The sequence below is a fragment of the Oncorhynchus mykiss genome, chromosome 23 (assembly GCF_013265735.2).
Source record: "Oncorhynchus mykiss isolate Arlee chromosome 23, USDA_OmykA_1.1, whole genome shotgun sequence".
Lineage (NCBI taxonomy): Eukaryota > Metazoa > Chordata > Actinopteri > Salmoniformes > Salmonidae > Oncorhynchus > Oncorhynchus mykiss.
Window position 1 is genome coordinate 27,087,916 of NC_048587.1, and position 20,433 is coordinate 27,108,348.

At 39.3% G+C, this 20,433-nt stretch overlaps 1 protein-coding gene across 1 annotated transcript in view; it reads left to right on the forward strand.

The window, feature by feature from the left end:
* The window catches only part of LOC110502511 (glutamate receptor ionotropic, delta-1), a 450,947-nt gene that overhangs the window by 392,357 nt on the left and 38,157 nt on the right, over positions 1 to 20,433 (forward strand). Inside the window, exons 9-12 of the mRNA XM_036960054.1 lie at positions 2,687 to 2,788; positions 4,602 to 4,799; positions 5,811 to 6,132; positions 14,396 to 14,534. Coding sequence (XP_036815949.1) covers positions 2,687 to 2,788; positions 4,602 to 4,799; positions 5,811 to 6,132; positions 14,396 to 14,534 — 761 coding nt within the window. The remainder of the gene's footprint in view (positions 1 to 2,686; positions 2,789 to 4,601; positions 4,800 to 5,810; positions 6,133 to 14,395; positions 14,535 to 20,433) is intronic.

A 20,433-nucleotide genomic window follows, 5' to 3' on the forward strand; every position in this document is an offset into this window, starting at 1 on the left:
ATTATAACAATTGAAATGCTAATCATTTGCACATGAACGCTCACTCATTCGAGAACAATTGCAATCAATATATATATTTACGGTCAGTGTGTCGTCGGGATCTCTGCTGAAAAGTTAGTTTCTGTTGGAGAGTTTCATCCTCTCTCTCTCTCTGTCGTGGTTAGAGTGGATAGTTCAGAGTGACATTCATTCATGTCGTTATGGATAGGTGTTTCGGCGGTTGTCGTTCTTCGTGTCCAATGATACCGAATTCCTAGCTGCAGACTAATAATTAATATCAAAGACTTGTTCTTATTCTGCCGGTATCGATAGTCTAAGAGTTTAACCTGTTATGGCTGCAATCCCGATATCGGGATCGATATGACAACTACCAGTGAAAATGGGCGCCAAATTCAAACCACAGAAATCTCATAATTACAATTCCTAAAACATACATGTGTCCGATATAATTTCAAAGCTATTCACGTTGTTAATCCCACCAAAGTGTCCGATTTCAAATAGGCTTTTCAGCGAAAGCACTACAAACGATTATGTTAGGTCTCAAACCACAATAAGCACAGCCATTTTCCAGCAAAATATAGCATTCACAAAAAGCATGAATAAAGATAAAAAATCATCACTAACCTTGAATTATCTTCATCAGATGACACTCATAGGACTTCATGTTATACAACATGCATGTTTTGTTTGATAAAGTTCATATTTATTGCAAAACATCTGAGTTTACATTGGCTATTTAGATTCACTAGTTCCAAAAACATCAAGTGATTTTGCCTGGCCACATCGTTTCAACAGAAATACTCATCATAAATGTAGATGATAATACAAGTTATACACATGGAATTATAGATATACCTCTCCTTAATGCAACCGCTGTGTCAGATTTCAAAAAAAGGTTTACGGAAAAAGCAACCCATGCAATAATCTGACACGTCGCTCAGAACAGTAGCCAAATTAGCCTCCATGTTGGAGTCAACAGAAACCATAAAATACATGATAAATGTTTCCTTACCTTTGATGAACTTCATCAGAATGCAGTCCTAGAAATCCCAGGTCCACAGTAAATGCTTGTTTTGTTCTGAAATGTCCTTTATAAGCTGGTCTGCAACCTTTGTCCTCTTGTAATTGAGAGAAACATGATCTGGTGATAGAAAACCCGAGTGTGTGGTTTTATTCGGAAGGGCAGAAAAGGGCCTGTCCCAGGATGCCCGACAATAACTGTGGTTGGGCATCCTGCAGGATCTTCCCTAGGAATTTATGACCTCTCTGACCACAGCAGCCTGGTTGTAGGAGGCAGAGAGAGGGGGATGGTGCTCGCTGTGAAACGAGTCCTGTATCGGCATAACCTGAAAGGCCGCTCAGCAAGGAAGAAGCCACTGCTCCAAAACCGCCATAAAAAAGCCAGACTATGGTTTACAACTGCACATGGGGAAAAAGATTGTACATTTTGGAGAAATGTCCTCCGGTCTGATGAAACAAAAATAGAACTGTTTGGCCATAATGACCATTGTTATGTTTGGAGGAAAAAGGGGGAGGCTTGCAAACTGAAGAACACCATCCCAACCGTGAAGCACGGGGTGGCAGTATCATGTTGTGGGGGTGCTTTGCTGCAGGAGGCACTGGTGCACTTCACAAAATAGATGGCTTCATGAGGCAGGAAAATTATGTGGATATATTGAAGCAAGATCTCAGGAAATCAGTCAGGAAGTTAAAGCTTGGTCGCAAATGGGTCTTCTAAATGGACAATGACCCCAAGCATACTTACAAAGTTGTGGCAAAACGGCTTACGGACAACAAAGTCAAGGTATTGGAGTGGCAATCACAAAGCCCTGACTTCAATCCTACAGAAAATGAGTGGGAAAAACTGAAAAAGTGTGAGCGAGCAAGGAGGCCTACAAACCTGACTAAGTTGCACCAGCTCTATCAGGAGGAATGGCCCAACTTATTGTGGGAAGCTTGTGGGAGGCAACCCAAAATATTTAACCAAAGTTAAACAATGTAAAGGCAATGCTACCAAATACTAATTGAGTGTATGTAAACTTCTGACCCACTGGGAATGTGATGAAAGAAATAAAAGCTGAAATCAATCAATCACTCTCTCTACTATTATTCTGACATTTAACATTCTTAAAACAAGGTAGTGAACCTAACTAACCTTAGACAGAGAATTTTTACTAGGATTAAATGTCAGGAATTGTGAAACTGAGTTTAAATGTACTTGGCTAAGGTGTATGTAAACGTCCGACTTCAACTGTATATACAGTGGGGAGAACTAAGTATTTGAAACACTGACGATTTTGCAGGTTTTCCTACTTACAAAGCATGTAGAGGTCTGTAATTTTTATCATAGGTACACTTCAACTGTGAGAGACGGAATCTAAAACAAAAATCCAGAAAATCACATTGTATGATTTGTAAGTTATTAATTTGCATTTGCAACCCGGAAGTTACATTACTGATTACAATTTGACAGGTAACTAGTAACTGTAATGGATTACATTTAGAAAGTACCCTACCCAACCCTGTTTGCAATGCCAGTTCCCTACATTTCTTAAAAGTGATTGAGTCTTGTATGCCAACTATGTTGATTAGATTAGTCATCACACACCCCATTGAGTTTTCATTGAAATTAATAGATTGTTTAATTATATTGCAGACACTCTCACTTTCCCATCCTCTCTCTCAGTTGGCGACTTGGGACTCAACTCGTGGGCTGAACGGTAGTCTAAAGGAGAGTCGGATAGAGAACGGCATGCAAGGAGTGACGGTCAAGGTGGTAACATTACTAGTAAGTGCTTACTCACTACCAACACTATACCAACTTGCCACTTGATGCTGCTATACTCTGTCTGGTCACCTTGTCACTTCCTGTGTAGGATTAGAACATAATGTGAGGTCTTGCTCTTCTTCTTCATCTGGCTCTGTGGATATACTCCACCCTTACAGAAAAAAAACACATGTTCCAAAAACAAATATTTTAATGTGATCACACAATTTTATGTCAAGTTAAAGTGATAACATGTGACAACATGTAAATTCACAACCTGGTCTCAGAGCATTTTATATTATTCTTTATGTAAATACGAGAGACTCCAGTTAGTATATGTTACTTTTCATATGGTATGTTTTAATTTGTGCATGTACATCACCCATTTCGTATGATATGTTACGAATTACACTTTGTATTGCATTACTGGTCAAAACTTTTAGAACGCCTACTCATTCATGGGTTTTTCTTTATTATTACTATTTCCTACATTGTAGAATAATAGTGAAGACATCAAAAATATAAAATAACCCATATGGAATCATGTCGTAACCAAAAAAGTGTTTAACAAATCAAAATATAGTTAATATTTGAGATTCTTCAAATAGCCACCGTTTGCTTTGTTGATTTGATGTCTTCACTATTATTCTACAATGTAGAAAATAGTTAAAATAAACACGATTGAATGAGTAGGTAATGTATATGTGACGAATTTGCAAAACATACAATATGTTACTAATTTGAAAATGTACAATATGTTGATATGTTACAAACGTTGGTTAGGTTTAGGGGATAGGGTTAAGTTTAGGATTTAGGTTAAAAAGGTTTAAGGGAAGGGTTAGCTAAAAGGGTTAGGGTTAAGGAAATTGTTAGCTAAAAGGATTATGGATAGGATTATTAGCTAACATGCTAAGTAGTTGTCCATGATGAGATTTGAACTAGCAAACTTTGGGTTGCTAGGCATTCACGTTGTACGTCCACAGATCCACCCTTTTGTAACAATCTGTCTTATGTAACCATACCAAACGTACATTAACATATAATACTAATTAGAGTGTCTCGAATTTACCTTTACGTCTAGTCTATTAGACCAGGATGATTAACATACTACACGAGAAAATGTGAACATGTGAATTGTTCCAAAAACATGTAAAATTTGTAACATTTTATGTGAAATAATGTGATCTTCCACATGTGAAATAATCTAGTTTTTTTCTGTAAGGGCAACAATACAATACAGCTCCTCCTTAGCTGCTTGTCCGCTACCATTCTGCTCTCTCTCTTCACACAAGATTTACCTGCCCCATTCTTATTCACATAGGTTCTGCTTGGCTCCCTCTTGGCAGCTCTGTTTAATTCATGTCGTTTTTCCAATCCACCCCAGCAGCTCTCCTCGTCAACTGTCTTTTCCACCCATTCAATTCATTCCTGACACTCCCCCATAAAGAAGAGCCATTGTTTGCCTCAGTACATTTAGAATGGTAATTTCTGCCTGATTAAGTGTCACACGTCTCCACAACACCAGCTGTTACGGGTCAACAGACACCCAAGAAACTCTTTATGAAGATGACGTTTGACTTGCAGCAGGTCTTCATAAAGTTGTCACCCAAAAGTCCGAAATGAACTGGACCCGTTTATGAACCACCTTGGCATTCTGACAAATGATGGGACTATGATTTAATGCACACGGACACTTGTCAAATTTACAGTAGTGTTTAAACTTTTGGCTGCATGAATACTCTATATCTGTATGTTTTTGAGCCAAGGCATTTAGTCAAAGTAAAGTTGAACTTGTAAACCCAAATTATGTTGTGTTCTATATGTTATCCAACAGGAGGAACCCTTTGTGATGGTAGCTGAGAACATTCTTGGGCAACCTAAACGCTACAAAGGTTTCTCCATTGATGTTCTGGATGCTCTGGGCAAGATCCTGGGCTTCAAGTATGAGATTTACCAGGTGGCCGATGGAAAGTATGGAACCCCTACCTTCAACGGCTCCTGGAACGGCATGATAGGAGAGCTTATCAGTAAGGTAAGTATGTCTACCACTACTGGAGTTTGTACTGTTTGTTTTGGAGGTTGATCGATAGTTTGCTGTTGACTGCTCTGGTGACATCGTTTTTCCCAATTGCCGCAGTTCTTTCCTCCCTGAGTAGCTGACTGTAGCCTTAACACAGTGGAGTCCATTATAGTGTTGGTCTTCATGGAAAGATAGTCACTGCACAGTGTGATGACTCACTATTGTGGCAGATCTGTTAAGGCCAATGATGTTTGCATCAGAGTGGCTCCACTACAGTCTGGCCATCAGGCTGACAATCAGGCTGCTCCAGACAAAGCAGTAACCAGTGCAGGAGGGGCTTCAACTCAGCAGGCTAACAATGCTAACAGTAGGGCAGTGAGTGGGTAGGGAACAATTATATCACCCAATGGAGTAGAGAATCACCGGTAGAAGTAAGACTGAAATGCAATGTGTAAGTCCCTGTAATTTCCTGTAAGTGAACTTGCTGCAGAGAATGCAGCCCAGGTGAACTACTTTCCAGCCTTTCACGCTAACAGTACTTTGCGGACATTATCACTTCATGAAGGGAGAATTTATCTTTGATTATGGCCTTGAGATAGTGTTTATCCCAACAATCCAGACATGATTTGTGTCATAGGGTCCCACTCTATCAGCAGGTGTCCACAACCAGTGCTGATACCACTGTGAAATTAGAAAAAAAGATACTAGCAACATGTGTACTGTAAATCTGTCATGTGAGATTAGCCTTTACAATAAAATCATTTAGTTAATTGGCATGTGGAATCTGTCTGGCCTCTATAGGTCTGCATGGCCTTCTGCTGTGTGAAATAGTTATAGTTTCAAGCCCATATAACAATGGAAAGAGCGAAGGAAAAAGCCACAACAGACAGCTATTTTACAGTGATAACTTTTTTTCTGTGACCATGAAATGGCAAACATCAACAAACAGAGTATTATCTCAGAACCAACAGCTTGAATGTATTTTCAAGGCTGTAACTGATCTATCTCTCTATCCATGCACAGCGAGCAGACTTGGCAGTATCAGCCATCACTATAACTCCAGAGAGGGAGAGTGTGGTGGACTTCAGCAAGCGCTACTTGGACTACTCTGTGGGGATTCTGATGAGGAAGTCTGAGGAGAAGATCAATATCTTCTCTCTCCTGGCGCCCTTTGACCTGGCCGTTTGGGCATGCATCGCAGCCGCCATCCCCGTGGTTGGTGTCATGATCTTCATCCTAAGGCGGGTCCAGTCGGTCCGTCCTGCAGGGGGACACCAGGCCACCTCTGTGTCCACCTCCCTCCAGAGCGCCATCTGGATTGTCTATGGAGCTTTTGTGCAGCAAGGTGAGCTTGGTACTGTGGCATCACAAGAGAGGAAAGAGGGGACACCAGCATCTTGCATCAAAGTCGCTTCATATGCAGTAAAATGCTTACTTGGTACAATATCACTGACAACAAAACAGTGACTTTTGACCGTTGGCGGCAATATGACACAAAGATAGATAGATCCATATATGTCTTGATAGACAGATATACACTACCAAACATTAGCAACAACTTTTGCACTCAGAACAGCATCAATTCATTGGGGCATGGATTCTACAAGGTGTCAAAAGCATTCCACAGGGACAATGGCCCATGTTGACTCTAGTGCTTCCCACAGTTGTGTCAAGTTGGCTGGATGTCCTTTGGGCTGTGCACCATTCATGAGAAACACGGGAAACTGTTGAGCGTGACAAACCCACCAGCGTTGCAGTTCTTGACACAAACCGTTGCGCCTGGCACCTACTACCATACACTGTTCAAAGGCACTTCAATATTTTGTCTTGTCCATTCACCCTCTGAATGGCACACATACACAATCCATGTTTTAAAGGATTTAAAAATGTAAAAATCCTTCTTTAACCTGTCTCCTCCCCTTCATCTACACCGATTGAAGTGGATTTAACAAGTGACATCAATAAGGGATCATAGCTTTTACCTGGATTCACATGGTCATTTATGGAAAGAGTCAGTGTATAACCAGACAGAAAAACAATAGAAAATAATTTTGTTTTGTCCCTATTAAATGCCACACATACAGGTAGCAGAGTTGTTTCATGTGAAGAATGGAGCCCATTTCCCACTCTAGCGTTTTAAAGGTGCCTATGACTCAAAGAATATCAGGTTTTTGAGTCTGTTCCGGATCCAGGCATCTCAGTTGTGAACATATGACTACTTCAGCAACCACTGTTAAACCCTCAACAGTGTCTAGCACAGTGGTTGCCAACTGTTCATCGCGATCGACTGGTCAATCTTCAAAGCATTCCTAAATCACTAAATATTTCTGTAGAAAAGCCAATGAACGATCAAGGTTTGTGCTCCTTTTTTAAAATCGTTTTGAGCTGTTGCCGGTAGGTGCACTTGATTCAAAAGTCCTGCGCACCGGGTAAACAAAGTGTTCCCGTGAGACAACGCCTACCCAAATCTTTGACTAAATCGAGTGCATCTACTGAGCTGCCCAATCGGATAGCTCAAATCACCGTGGCTACAGAGCTTCCATGACCCTGGCACAGCCAATTTTAATACGTAAGATTTAATCACTTTTAAGAGAGACTGTCAACGAATACAGCAAAGAGCTGCTGTTGTTATGAGTGAGTTCATGTTTAGGTTTTTATTCAGCACTGTCACCTTTTTTTATTCTACACTATTACAAAACGTACTTCTCCATACTTCCGCTCGGGCTGCAGCTGCAATGAATGAGTAGCCAAGTATCCAAGTATAGCCAAGTATAGCCCTGCGTTTTATTATTATTAGAAACTCGTGTCGATTTTAATATTAAGGAATATTTAACTTTCTCTGGTCACAGGAACAACATGAATTTGTCTATGAGGCAGATGCGGTGCGACTTGAGTTTCGCCATCAGGTGAAAGACGGTGTCCACTCTCTCTGGTCAGTCTCACCGGAGGAAAGGAAGGAGAGAGCAGGGACAGTGAGAGGCGGTTGGGAACATTTTTGAGTGGTCATCCAACTCGGAATTCCAAGTAGGAAACTCTGGCATCTTTCTAGAGCTCCGACTTTTCAACCTGAAGATTACTGACATCGTGATTTGACCTCCTTGACCATCAGATGCAGGTACCATCAGTCCAGTAAAAAAGAAAAAAAAAGTGCTAAACCAACTGATCTATTTTGTTAGCAAATTTCGCTTAGTGAAATATAATATTGTCTGAATAACAATATTGGCAGGCCAATCCTATAGCCAATATGCTGTGATAATGTATTAGGCCTACTGCCCAAACCTCATTCCAACAAAACTGTTGTGAGGGTAATGTAAAAAATAATAATCTGAACAGTAGATCTCAGCTTGCTTTTTGACTGCGAAAGTGATCTCGACTCAGAAAACGGTGGTGACCACGGATCTAGCACTTTGCCAGGCAGCCTTTTTAAGCCGAAGCCCCACCACATTTTAGGAATCCTCACTTTTTTATTTTCACTTGTTGACCTTTTCACGTCTTTGGAGGATGACGTAAATGTGTTGGTAAATATGACTGCCACTGTGGATGATTGTGAGAAGGTGTACATCAGAGGTTTCCAAAAAACTTTGGCCCACGACCCCAATTTGATATCTGAAAATGATTGCGACCCCAACCATGTGTAAAAAAAGTATGTAATTAACAGCTAATGTTAGCTTTTTTATTTGAGGCTATGGCAGTCAATTGCAAAACATTCTAACAGTATTTCTGATAGTGTTCTCAGCTCAACATCACATACTTTTAATATGGGGCTATGACAGTCAAGTGCAAATTAGTCTGACATAATTCCTCTTATTTCACCACCACTAGTGAGATGAATGTGCTTGACGAGTGTCGCATCGGAGCGTCTCAAAGTCAGGGGGCGTGGTCGACAGTGAGCTCCTCATAACTGTTGTCACATCCAACCTGGATCGATATTTGGTTTTAATGTAGACGGGAGCACTGAATCCAGCTTCACACAGATATGAGCTGGTGAAGGGTACCATGAGTTTTAATGCTCGCGGGGAGACTGCAGGGTATTCCCTTTGAGTCAGGAACCAAAACTCCTCCATAGTGACCCATGATTGCTTTGTCTGGGGCATTCGGTCACATGACAGCTTGATCAGCTTTCCGATTTCACTTACCGGCATGTCAGCTTAACCAGGATCAGAGTCAAAAGGAGTTCTCTCCAATAAGAAATCTTTCCTCTGAATCCACTGATTCGGTCATCTGTAGAATGTTTTGGTATTTCCGATTCATGCTTGCGTTCAGTACATTCAGTTTCCCAAATGTCTGTTACATAGACAGGGAGACACATTTACTTTTCATTACACAAAAAGTCAAGTCAGTTTAATTTACATCCATTTCAAAGATATTTCCAACACTCCCTCTCCATAACCACAAAGCCTCGGTGTGAATTATAAACTGGGTGGTTTGAGCCCTGAATGATGATTGGCTGAAAGCCAAGGTATTTCAGACCGTATACCACTGGTATGACAAAACATGTATTTTTACTGTTATAAAAGCGTTTGTAACCAGTTTATAATAGCAATCAAATTTTATTGGTCACATACACACATTTTGCAGATGTTATTGCAGGTGTAGTGAAATGTTTGTGTTCCTTGCTCGATCTGTCACCCCTGCTCTCGCTCTCCCTCTCTGGCGCTCAAGGGTGCCAGGCTGCCCTTCATTATGCACACGTCACCATCATTACGCACAGCTGCGCAACATTGGACTCACCTGGACTCACCATTGCTTTGTTGACTACCCCCTCTTTATTTGTCTGCTTCTCACTTTGTTCCTTGTGTCAGCATTGATGTCGTTATTTTCCCCCTGACCAGATGCTGTTTCTGTCCTTTTTCATGTCGGTTGTTTATTAAATGTTCTCCCTGTACCTGCTTCTCGTCTCCAGCGTCGATCCTCCCAATATCTAACAATACACACAAATCTAAAAAGAAAATGGAATTAAGAAATATATAAATTAGTGATGCACCGATGAACCCGATACCGATAACAGATATTTATAATTTTAGCAGCCTTTTAAGCATTCTAGTACAGGTAAATAGTTAACACACACACATGGACACAGCGATCTAAGGCACTGCATCTCAGTCCCTGGTTCGAATCCAGGCTGTATCACATTCCGGCCGTGATTGGGAGTCCCATAGTGCGGCGCACAATTGTCCCAGCGTCGTCCGGGCCGTCATAGTAAATAAGAATTTGTTCTTAACTGACTTGTCTAGTTAAATAAAGGTTACAAACACACACCACACTGACCAAAAAGTTATTTTGTTGTAATTTACGTATGTCCCCATTACCAGTAAAACATAATCAAAACGTATTTATTTCACTTACTTGCTGTGCTTTTTCATTGTTCATTTGTTCAGTCGTTTCATTCTCAACCAGGATTTCTATGGAACGCTGTTTGAGTCTTTACATGTAAAAAATATACATGTTAAATAACACATCTGTTTTAGTAGCTATCGTTAACTAGCTAACTATATAGCTAGGTGCCATCTAAAATAACCCTAAGACAGTTATTATTTGATTAAGGGTGGTCAGACCCATCTATGTGAAGCTAGCCACAATAAGGATTAGCCACAACAGTGGACTTTGCGGTTAGCCTTCAAAATAAAAGTATGGCATAACTATACTATTTGTATTCATTTGCATTACTGTCAATTGCATACTTTTATTTTGAAAGCACATCGCAAATTCCATGATTGTGCCTAATCCTTATTGTGGCTAGCTTCACAATGTATAACCCAGTGCGGTCGAGCCTCACTAACCAGATGAAGCTAGCTGGCTGCTTATAATGTTAGATGTGGGCAACAGGGTTAAGTAGCAGGCTAGCTATTTATTTTCATGAACTGAAGTTCAATTTCAGTAGGTGAACAACAAGTGGCAACCTAGCTAATACTTACTCACAGGGATTCATAAATCATTGCTAAGAATAATGAACATTACTGCAGGTTCTACTGGTCATTGTTTTCAGGCTGGTTGTATTGGTGCTAGCTAGGTACCAAGCTAAAGCTAGCTACCCCAGAAGTTGGTCAAACAAATTATGCTTCATTACCAACGTGGTATTGTAAATACATCGTTCATTGCCGGTGTTTCTTGTTTGCACACTTTTGCACAGCATTTACAGTGCTACTGTATCTTTTTTGACAAGCAAAGACCCAAACGGCATTCCATAGTATGTATGTCGTGAAGCTAATGGCAGTGACACCATTACTGTGTAACTCCGGTAGGGCAACATCTGAAAAATAGCGTACTTGGTAGTGTGTACCGGTGTTCGACCAGTCGGCGAAAGCAAAACATCACCTACGACAGAGAACGGTTGAATGTCAAGGGCAATGAATTCCATTATCTTGGCTTTAATAGATGTAGCCTTTTAGTTGTTTCGTAGAAATTGTGTTACTCTTTCAAATGACTGCTCGATCCGCACAGCAGACATTGGTGGGCTAGTTTAGGAATGCTGTGTTGCACGTATAGCGCAAAATTTTATGTAGTCGTCATGTACCTATGTTATATAGGTATGCACGTCAGCTTTGGCATCGGTTTTGCACATCGGGGCGTTAAACTAGATATCAGCCGATACCGATGTTGGCATTTTTAGCTAATATTGGCCTATTCCGATATGTTCACCGATATATCGTGCATCCCTAATATAAATATTAGGGCGAGCAATGTCGGAGTGGCATTGACTAAAATACTGTAGAATAGAATACATATGAAATGAGTAAAGCAGTATGTAAACATAATTAAAGTGACTTGTGTTCCATTATTAAAGTGACCAGTGATTCCATCTCTATGTATATAGGCAGCAGCATCTGATGTTAAAGTTGAGTAGTGATCTCTGTTAGAGGTTGACCGATTATGATTTTTCAATGCCAATATCGATTATTGGAGGACCAAAAAGCGCCGATACCGATTAATCGGCCGATTTTATTATTATTATTTTTTTTTGTAATAATGACAATTACAACAATACTGAATTAACACTTATTTTGACTTAATATCATACATCAATAAAATCAATTTAGCCTCAAATAAATAATGAAACATGTTCAATTTGGTTTAAATAATGCAACAACAAAGTGTTGGAGAAGAAAATAACAGTGCAATATGTGCCATGTAAGAAAACATTTAAATTCCTTGCTCAGAACATGAGAACATATGAAAGCTGGTGGTTCCATTTATCATGAGTCTTAAATATTCCCAGGTAAGACATTTTATGGTTGTACTTATTATAGGAATTATAGGACTATTTCTCTCTATACGATTTGTATTTCATATACCTTTTGACTATTGGATGTTCTTATAGGCACTTTAGTATTGCCAGTGTAACAGTATAGCTTCCATCCCTCTCCTCGCTCCTACCTGGGCTCAGCCACCCTCGAAGCAGCGTTACCCATGCAGAGCAAGGGGAACAACTACTCCAAGTCTCAGAGCGAGTGACGTTTGAAACGCTATTAGCGCGCATCCTGCTAACTAGCTAGCCATTTCACATCGGTTACACCAGCCTAATCTCGGGAGTTGATAGGCTTGAAGTCATAAACAGCGCAATGCTTGAAGCATTGCCAAGAGCTGCTGGCAGAATGCACAAAATTGATGTTTGAATGAATGCTTATGAGCCTGCTGGTGTCTACTATTGCTCAGTCAGATTGCTCTATCAAATCATAGATTTAATTATAACATAATAACACACAGAAATATTAATATGGTCGAATCTGGAAACTATCATCTTGAAAACAAAATATTTATTATTTCAGTGAAATACGGAACCGTTCCTTATTTATCTAACGGGTGGCATCCATAAGTCTAAATATTTCTGTTACATTGCACAACCTTCAATGTTATGTCATAATTACGTAAAATTCTGGCAAATTAGTTTGCAACGAGCCCGGCGGCCAGAACTGTTGCATATACCCTGACTCTGTGTGTAATGAACGCACGATGCAACTGAAAGTCTGGACTGAAATCACCCTTCCTCTCTCTGGGTCCCAGAGACTACATGTAACCTCACCTCGGGACCTATACACACCGCTAAGATTAGCAGCCCTATGTAGGCACGCAGGTCAATCTCATCCAGTTTTTTCCATATTTACGGAAACCCTCCACATTTGTCTCCATCTCCAGGATGATTTTTTTTCGATGGCTGGTGTGATGAACATGTAGAATGTTGAGGCAATCTCCTAGCCATGGGCAACTTCATGTCTTGTGGGCCCTGGGGTCATCCTATTGACATGTTGTGCTGCCATCCTGCCCTGGTTGTCATATGGTGACAAGGACCATGTTATTTTGCTGTTCTTTGACAAAAATTGATTTCTTCTTCATCTGAAGATGATGCATCATGCTCTGGGTTGTATTCTTCCCCATCTTCTTCTTCAGATACCTCCTCTTCTAAATAATTGTTCTCTAGTTCCTCCTGGACATCTGAAAAAAATCTGATCTCATATGAGGAAGCTGAGGTTTCCGATTGAGCTGATTGAGCTGATTGAGAGAATGCCAAGAGTGTGCAATGCTGTTATCAAGGCAAAGGGTGGCTACTTTGAAGAATATAACATTTACTTTGATGTGTTTAACACTTCTTTTTATTACTCCATGGTTCCATGTATGTCATTTCATAGTTTTGATGTCTTCACTATTATCCTACAAAGCAGAAAATAGAACAAATTAATAAAAACCCTGGAATGACTAGGTGTGTAAAAACCTTTGACTGGTACTGTGTGTGTATATATATATATATATATATATTTACACACACACACACACACACACACACACACACACACACACACACACACACACACACACACACACACACAGTACCAGTCAAAAGTTTGGACACCTACTCATTCCAGGGTTTTTATTAATTTGTCATATATATTGTATATATATATATATATATTTTTTTTATATAACCCTATGTCATTTAGATTTTCCACAAACACCTCTATGAAAAAAATCTTCTAGAACCTCTTGACCTTGGTATTAGTGCCGCATGAACACAATATTACTCTGTTTTTCTTATTTTTCTTTTTTGAAAAAGTCCTAAGGGTACATCATTGATAGTGACACTTGGAGACAAATGTATGCTTTTTTTCTCACAACCTGAATCTCTCAGATGACATTTCTGTGGCTTTACTCTTCAAAATGATAATTCACATTGACATTTCCTCGTCCGCTTTCTGTGAATTTAGGCCATGTATGGAGACAGAGTGCTTAGACTCCTGCTACAGGAAGAGAGAGCCAGCTACCTGCCTGGGCAAACAGTGGTAATGTGGTGGAGCATTTAGAGAGGGAATGAGAGGAAAAGTATTTGGTAGAAAGAGGGTTAAAAAGAGAGACCGAAATTGACAGAGACAGTTAGAAAGAGTACGATGAAGTGCTATGATACAGAGACAGGCGAGAGAGAGCAGAATAATTTAGAGGTCCTGAAAAATACAATTCCATTATAAAAAAAATCAACCAGATCATTAGGATCAACAGGCTAAAACAAAACCGGCAGAGTAATGGTGCAATAAGTTGTGATATCACAAACAACGAATCAAATCCACATAATATTGTTCAAGACTTCATACAGTACATACTAACTTATCTTGTGTTTCTAGGGGGAGACTCCATCCTGGGTTCTGTGGCTCTACGTATCGTAATGGGCAGCTGGTGGCTTTTCACCCTCATTGTGTGTTCATCCTACACGGCCAACCTAGCAGCCTACCTCACGGTATCCCGCATGGACAACGCTGTTCGGTACGTTATCAACTTATCAACCCTGTTGTACAGTGTATCCTTCTATCTTTAAGACTCATTGAATGATGTGGTGATTTTCTGGTGGTAAGTGTCTTCAACTGGCAAGGATACTGGTATGTCTTACTTTTTCCAGCATTGACCTGCACTGCCAATTTCCTGATGTTTTTTGTCTTTGTGGGTTAGACCTCACCCATTTAGGCAAAATTAGACATACCAATAAACTCAAGTTGGGCAGGCTGTTGACATGTTGTCTCTCTTATACAAGCCCACAAATATGGACCAAGTGTGATTCACACACACTGACAGACAATTGTAATTCCTAACCCACTCCTTAAAATAAGTTTTCCCTCCTCAGTCCAAATGTTATTTGTTAATAAATCCAATTTAGCACACTCCTGTCTAAATAGAACATGTTGGTTACTGGTTACTGGGGAATGCTAAATAGCACCTAGATCCTTTATATCACGGCTTATTGTTCAATCATCTGTACCCCCAAACAACGTGCCCATTAGTAATAAAATATAATATTTGTAGACAACATCTTTCTACTGCTCAGACACAATTATTATGTCTCTGTATACAGTTGAAGTCGGAAGTTTATGTACAGTTAGGTTGGAGTCATTAAAACTGTTTTTCAACCACTCCACACTTGTTAAACTATAGTTTAGGACATCTACTTTGTGTATGACAAGTAATTTTTCCAACAGTTGAGACAGATTATTTCACTTATCATTCACTGTATCACAATTCCAGTGGGTTTACATACAAGTTTACATACACTAAGTTGACTGTGCCTTTAAACAGCTTGGAAAATTCCATAAAATGATGTCATGGCTTTAGAAGCTTCTGATAGGCTCATTGACATCATTTGAGTAAATTGGAGGTGGTTGTTTTTCAAGGCCTACCTTCAATGTTGATTGAAGCAACATCTCAAGTTAAAGCTTGGTCGCAAATGGGTCTTCCAAATAGACAATGACCCCAAGCATACTTCCAAAGTTGTGGCAAAATGGCTTAAGGACAACAAAGTCAAGGTATTGGAGTGCCCATCACAAAGCCCTGACCTCAATCTTATAGAACATGTGTGGGCTGAACTGAAAAAGTGTTTGTGAGCAAGGAGGCCTACAAATCTGACTTGGTTAAACCAGCTCATTCAGGAGGAATGGGCAAAAATGTACTCAACTTTTTGTGGGAAGCTTGTGGAAGGCTACCCAAAAAGGTTTGACCCAAGTTAACTCAACATTGCCTTTAAATTGTTAATGTAAACTTCTGACCCACTGGGAATGTGATGAAAGAAATAAAAGCTGAAATAAATAATTCTCTACCATTATTTTGACATTTCACATTCTTAAAATAAAGTGGTGATCCTACTTGCTAAGACAATGAGTTTTTGGGATTAAATGTCTAGGATTAAATGTCAGGAATTGTGAAACTGAGTTTAAATGTATTTGGCTAAGGTGTATGTAAACTTCCGACTTCAGCTGTAGCTGTTTAGAGTAGAAATGACACAGAGGAAGGAGAAAATAACAGAAGATATATCTGTATTGTCTTGGGGCCAAATCAAGACTCTAGAAAAAAGGAAAAAGGTGTGTGTACATGCATGCGTTCATATGTGCGTGTGTAAATCAAAGTGTTAATGTGTGTAAGTGGCAGGAAAGATTTAATCGATAAATGCTGTTAGCTCCATCAGCCAACATTTGCTTTTTTGAATCATTCCATAAACTAAATGTAATAAAACTGAAACTGGTGTGATAATTACTTCTCATTCTTTATTTAAACATCAGAGAGCATAATCACCATGCCTCAGGGTGGAGAGGTGAGATTAAAGGACTGTGATTAAATGTATTGCTTCAGATTGATGATGTCTCTCTGCTGAGCGATATGAGAAACTCCTATTCACACCGATTCACTAATTACCAATTACTAATTACCAGTAACAAGGGTTTATTTGTGTGGCATACAAAACATATAGACAATTGGCAAGTTATTAGACCTGGTCTGGAATACAGTCAAAAATGCACTGAGGAAAACCTGCACAGTAAAATGTCCCTTAGATTAAAACCTTCGAGAAACCTTACCAAAATAGACAGTACTGAGTAACTTCATGATAGCAGCATTGTCAGGGATGTTTTCGCCAAAACATTTCCAAATGCTCTTCCAACCAATTGAGACATGAAAATAGAGCTCTTTGACCATGCACACCAGAGGTGGGTCTGGCGTCAGAGGAAAATTATGAAGAAAATAACCTAATGCCTACTGTAACAAATGGTGGTGGATGTTATGGGGCTATTTTGCTTCTAATGGTGCTGGATTCCTTGTTCAGGTCAACGGGATCATGAGCTTTACCCAGTACCAGGACATTTTATCAAAAAACCTGGTTGACTTTGCCAGGAGGCTGAAACTTGGCCTCAAGTGGATCTTCCAGCAAGACAATAACCCCAAGCCCCCATCAAAATCCTAAAATAAATGGTTAATTGACCACAAAATCAACATTTTGCAATGTCTCAGTCTGGTTTTTAAATTGAAGAGGGAAGTCCACAAGTACAGACAAATGATTTCAAGGATCTGGAAATATTATTTATGAAGGAATGGTCTGATATCCCTCCAAATGTCTCCTCCAATCTCATAAAACGTTTTAGAAAAAAAGGCTCAGTGCCGTTATCCTCACAGAGTGAGGTATTGAAAGGTATTAGGGGTACCAATAATATTGACCTCTATCTTTGAGATTTTTAAGAAATTACTTATTTATCAAAAGCTCTCAATTTTTTATCTCAATTCTATTAGTATTAAACTATGTTTTCCCATTATTTTGATCATATAAAATACACTAAGTGTACATTAGGAAGATCTTCCTAATACTGAGTCCCCCTTTTGTCCTCACAACAGCCTCAATTTGTCTTGGCATGGACTCTAAAAAGGTGTCGAAAGCATTCCACAGGGATGCTGGCCCAAAGGTACCTACAGTTTGTAATTTCAACTTTGAAATCTCAGACTTGATTTTCCCTAGTGAAAAATGTATAAACCCTTAGAAAAAATGTCCATTAATTATAATTCACATAATAATTCACATTTCCTTTAACTGCAGGATTATTTTCCTGCTGTAGGAAACTGGCTCAAATGAAGATAATATATCTGTAAATCCAATTAACAGTAATTTAGTATGTAGGCCCAAGGTACATCTCTTAACTTAGTTTGAGAAAAGCTAAGGGATTGGTTAAGCGATGGCTAAATTAATGAGAAATCAGATTTCACATGTCCATTTAAATCCACTCAACAAGGGCCTATCAACTTGAAGTATACAAATACAAATACATTACCATTATGAACCATGTTAAGTTTGGCATTGATGTCTTTAAAAAAGGAAACCATTAACAATAACTTTTTTTACAATGTAAAGTTCATACTTAAAATAATCTTACAAACTCTTCTTCTCAAGGACTGAAAGTCAGATTCACTCCAAATTTGGTATTTGCACTCATCACAATAGTCCCTATAGAGTTTGAGAAAATAGCATTGATGCATACAAAGATGGCCACTATACCTGTAGATGCATATTAGCAAATACGGTAGTCCCGAGTGACGCAGTGGTCTAAGGCACTGCATCTCGGTGCAAGAGGTGTCACTACAGTCCTTGGTTTGAATCCAGGCTGTATCACATCTGGCTGTGATTGGGAGTCCCATATGGTAGTACACCATTGGCCCAGCATTGTCTGCATTTGGCTGTGATAGGCCGTCATTGTACATAAGAATTTGTTCTAAACTGACTTGCTAAGTTAAGTAAAGGTTACATTTTACCTGGCCTTCACAACCCAATTGAAGTGTTTGGGATAGGTTGGACCGCAGAGTGACAGAAAAGCAGCCAACTAGTGCTCAGCATATGTGGGAACTTTTTTGGTTACTACATGATTCCATATGTGTTATTTCATAGTTTTGATTTCTTCACTATTATTCTACAATGCAGAAATTAGTAAAACAAAATAAAAAAATAACCTTGAATGAGTAGGTGTGTCCAAACTTTTGACTGGTACTGTATGCTAATATGCACAAAAAAATCCAGGCGATTAGTCAAAAGATGGCTGAATTGACAAATCATAAATAACAATTTACGTGTCCATTTTAACCAGTGGTCAGCTCACAACACTTAATATTCAAGCAGAGATCTATTGCTCAGATTTAAAAAAAAAATTGATTTAAGGCCCAATACAAATAGCCGACCAATCAGCCTGTTACCAACCCTTAGTAAACTTCCTGAAAATATTGTGCTTGAACAGATACAATGCTATTTCACAGTAAACAGACTTTCAGCACGCTTATAGGGAAGGACACTCAACACTTGACACTTGATGATTCAATTATTGTGGGGGCTGTCTTGTTGGACTTCAGTGCAGCTTTTGACATTATCGATCATAGTCGGCTGCTGGATAAACGTATGTGTTATGGCTTTACACCTCCTGCTAATATGTGGATATAGAGTTACTTGTCTAACATAACACAGAGGGTGTTCTTTAATGGAAGCCTCTCAAACAAAATCCAGGTATAATCAGGAATTTTCCAGGGTAGCTGTTTAGGCCCCTTGCTTTTATTTTTTTTTATTAATGACATGCCACTGACTGAGTAAAGCCAGAGTGTCTATGTATGTGGATGACTCAACACTATACACGTCAGCTACTGCAGCGACTGAAATGACTGCAACACTTAACAAAGAGTTGCAGTTAGTTTCAGAGTGGGTGGCAAGGAATAAGTTAGCGGAGTAGGGGCCTGAGGGCACACAGTGTGTTGTGAATTCTGTGAATGTATATTAACGTTTTTAAAATTGTATAAGCTTCCTTAATGTTTCTGGACACCAGGAAGAGTAGTTGGTGCCTTGGCAGCAGCTAATGGGGATCTGTAATAAAATACAAATACAAGCTTTTCCCAACATCCGGTCCTTGACCATCCATAATAAATACAAATACAATATATTGGCTATGCTTGATTTGCCCTGCCAAAGTTGTTCTTCTCAGACCATTTCGAAATTATATTTTTTTAAATGTAGGTATATGATCATACTGGTAATAGATCATTTGTTGTATTTCTGAGTGAGCATAATAATTAGTATTTTTTACTGGACTGATGGCCTGCATCTGATGGTCAGTCTGAGGGGAGGGAGAGAGCAGCGGTGAGGCTGTCTATCACCCGACTCACCGTCCCTCCCCTCTCCTTGCCATCTCTGAGAAAAGGGGACCGTCTTCCAACTGATGGCAAAACTCAAGTCGCACGGCATTAATTCTCATGCACCAATTCATGTTACTCCTATGACCAGAGAAAGTGAAATATTTCTTGATATTAAAAAAGACAAGCTGCTAATAATAACAGCACAAGCTTATCGGAATACTTTGCTATAGTCATTCGTTGCAACCTCAGTAGGGACAATACACTAATAAACGTGTTAAACAAAGTGTTGACAGTGCTGAATAACAACGCAAGACTGTATCGTTGGGTTTTTCACAGAAATGTTTGGTGATCAACAAGGAATGCCTTGAAGATCGACCAGTCGATCACAATTGACCGGTTGGTGACCACTGATTTAAACCAATGTAAATACAATCCACAGATGCCTATCAACTTGAAACGTGTCATCGCTATCATGTCCCTAACATGAACCTCACTGAACTTAGTACTATGAAAAAACAGGGAAACTATTAACTCATTATTTGCATATGTAACGCTAATGCACAAAACCATCTTCTCCTCATGAACCATCCATACGATTCACTCCAGATTTGAATGGTTTTGAGTAGTTTTTGCATTCAAATATGGCCGTAATGTACCTATAAATGCACATTAGTACATATACTAATGCTAAGAATATTTTTTACATCTGAACCATAATTCAGATTGACTCTAGATTTGGTATATAGAC